The 3,193-nt window shown below is 31.9% G+C and overlaps 1 protein-coding gene across 1 annotated transcript in view; it reads right to left on the reverse strand.

Annotated features, from left to right (window-relative positions):
* Positions 1–2,641: 2,641 nt before the first annotated feature.
* The window catches only part of LOC110038573 (protein DMR6-LIKE OXYGENASE 2-like), a 2,500-nt gene continuing 1,948 nt past the window's right edge, over positions 2,642–3,193 (reverse strand). The window contains 1 exon segment of the mRNA XM_020743447.1: positions 2,642–3,193. This exon segment is cut by the window's right edge and continues 4 nt beyond it. Within this exon segment, the coding sequence (XP_020599106.1) occupies positions 2,847–3,193 (347 nt within the window). The 3' untranslated portion in view covers positions 2,642–2,846.

Genomic DNA, 3,193 nt, shown 5'->3' on the forward strand with positions numbered 1-3,193 from the left:
AAATATTCATATTTACATGCATACCAATTGAATTTCTAACAATACATAAAAAAAAAATATCACAATGATTATCTTTTTTAAATGAGAAATACATCTTTCATTGTCTAAGGTTATGACACCAAAATTTTATTAAGTGTAAATATCAAGTGCAAATACATAAGAATTGTGCGGTATACATGTAAATGTCCCAAATATTAGTGGTAAATTTCAAAAATTCTAATGTTGGGACATTAAACATATGAATAGAATAATTTTAGCTGTTTTATATGTAAATGCTCCTCATCTTATGTTTGATGATATTATTTCTATGATAACATCAATGAATTAATGATGTATATTAAAATATAAATGTTTTAATTAAGTAAATAATATCTTAATTAACTTTTTAAATTTTTTATAATTCATTTGTATCATTATTTCGTTATTTAAATAATAATGTAAGATGCTATTTTCAAAATCTTGTGAACAATCAGAGCTCTAATCGAGCCCGAGTCGAGCCAAGAATATCATAGATTGGATTTAGCTTAGTACATTTATAAGTTGTTCATGTTCGACTTGAGCTTGCGTCCATCATTCACTTGTTCAATTTTCGCCCGTTAAAAATTTTCATTACTTGACCTTAATTTATTTATCGAAAGCAAATTGAGCATTTAATCGAGCTAATAAATGAGATAAAAATTAAATAATTAATTTTATAAATTTAAATAAATAAATAATTTAATAAATCAGATAAGTGAAATAGCCCACATGATGTTATATATTATCTATAATAGATATATTCTCACAATAACAAATTCTAAGATAGAGAAGAAATATAAAATAAGCAAAAAAAAAAAAAAATTGAAAACTTAAACTATCAAATTGTTCATAACATAAAACATTTCATCAATTGATATAATAATACATTAATACTAATAATATAATTAAATAATATCTAGCTAATTAAATTTTATTTAAATAATATATCATACTCTCTCTCCCTCCCTCGCTCCCTCCCTCCTCGAGCGAGCCCAAAACTTATTCGTGTCTCTCCTTTGTGTGTAAGTCTATAATTCAGCGAGCCCAAAATTTATTCGTGTTAGCTCTGTTGTACGCTCAATTCATGTTCAATCTAATTAAAAAATAAAACTTATATTGGCTTGCGTTCGACTGCTAAATTAAAGCTACTAATATAAATTTAATTAATTAATTTATATTTATTAAACCTATAAAATTATTAACCCTAACCAAATATTACAACCTTTGTAATATTGAACTGAAGCTCATCGACATAACATGTAGGGGTGTAAACGAACCGAACACGAACGAACAAAGCTTGTGTTCGTGTTCGGTTCGTTTAAATTTTAGTTTGTTTGAAATAAGCTCGTGTTCGTTTCTTAACGAACGAGCCGAACACGAACCGAACACGAGCTGTTCGCGAACGACGAGCCAGTTTGACATCCCTAATATTAATATATAAAAATAATATTATATATTAATTATATAACTTATTATTATAATTTATAAAATTTAATGTTTTAAAATATAATAATTTTTTTATATATAATTATTTTATATTATTTTATATTTCAAACAATAACGATTCGAACACGAACGAACGCATTACTGTTCATGTTTGGTTCGTTTAACTAACCGAACGAAAAAAAATTGTTCGCGTTTGTCTCGTTTACTTATCGAACGAATCGAACACGAACTCATTGACGAATCGAACACGAACTGTTCGCGAACAACGAGCTTTTTTGACAGCCCTAATAACATGCATTTTACGAGACAGTTCTCACCATAAAATAATCTAATTTGGCGATGTGGGACTAAAATGTAATAGGGATAGTTGTAGAGCCCATGTCAACTGAGAAAAATTATTCCATACGGATCGAGACACCGCACGTAGTTTGCGTGCGGTGTCCGATCCAGACTGTAAATCACCTGATTTACGATTCGGATGCATTTCGGTGGACCCTACCTAAATTTTTTTATTTAAAAAAAATGGAAATAATCCTGACCGTAGATCACCGTGATCTACGGTCAGGATTGGACAGCGCATGCAGAGCGCATGCAGAGATGCATGCGGGATGCATGCGGTGTCCGTACGCAATAATTTCTCGTCAACTGGCTTGTCGTAGATATATATTTTAGGAACATTTACATGCATACGAGCGAGCAGGGAGGACAACAGGCAGGAATTAGGAATATTTACGAGCACACTTCTTATAATTTTATTTACATATTTACATCTAAAATTATCTTTTTATAATTTTATCACCAAAAATAGTTGGTTAAAAATAAAAAAAAAACATAATATAAATATTAATGAAAAAATATAAATAAATATTATTATTTAATTATTTAATTATTTCAGACCTAACAGAATACAAACTAACAAATTTTTCTTCATATTCTACTCGTTTATAAATTAAGCGAAAAACTATTATTTTTGTTTGACTCACTTATTTAATGAATAAATCGAACACGACCTACTTAAATGAGTTGAAAACGCCCTTTTAAGCATATGATGAGTTGAAAACGCCCTTTTAAGCATATGACAACATATGAGACTTCAAACAGACTTACTTAATGAGTCGATGATCTGCAATCAAACATATGACAACATATGAGACTCCGAACAAAACTTAAGCGTTGGTGACATCCAAACATGCCAACATTCATTAAACTAAACAAATACACTAAAATAGAAAGCATTATTCGTCTGCATATACAGGCTCAAATTTATTGCACTTTACAACAACATCATCAATGAGCAAACCATGCTCACAGCCCACACAACCCACAAGCCTTATTACATAAACATACATACAAACACAGCAGATAAATAAAGTGCAATCCAATCAATTAGCTAAAAGAGCCTTCTTGAAGTGATAGATCTGCACATTCTCCTTCCCCTGCTTCCTGAAATTGCTGTTCTTCCTGGCCTTAAAGAACTGCCCCCAGTTATACGCCTCGTACCTCGCAGGATTCTCCTCGCTTGTCAGCTCCTCCAGCGGCTTCACGTCGGTATAGTGCGGCGGGTTAAAGAATAAGGGGATGGAGAACCTCTCCCTCTCCAAATTGACCGACACGCGGTGCTCCACGCTTTCGTAAGCGTCGTTGCTCCACACCTGAATGATATCGCCGACGTTGATGATGAAGGAGTTGGGGATGGGCTTGACGCGTACCCACTCGCCGTCGCTCTTCC

Source organism: Phalaenopsis equestris, unplaced genomic scaffold (assembly GCF_001263595.1).
Source record: "Phalaenopsis equestris unplaced genomic scaffold, ASM126359v1 Scaffold233139, whole genome shotgun sequence".
NCBI classification, from domain to species: domain Eukaryota; kingdom Viridiplantae; phylum Streptophyta; class Magnoliopsida; order Asparagales; family Orchidaceae; genus Phalaenopsis; species Phalaenopsis equestris.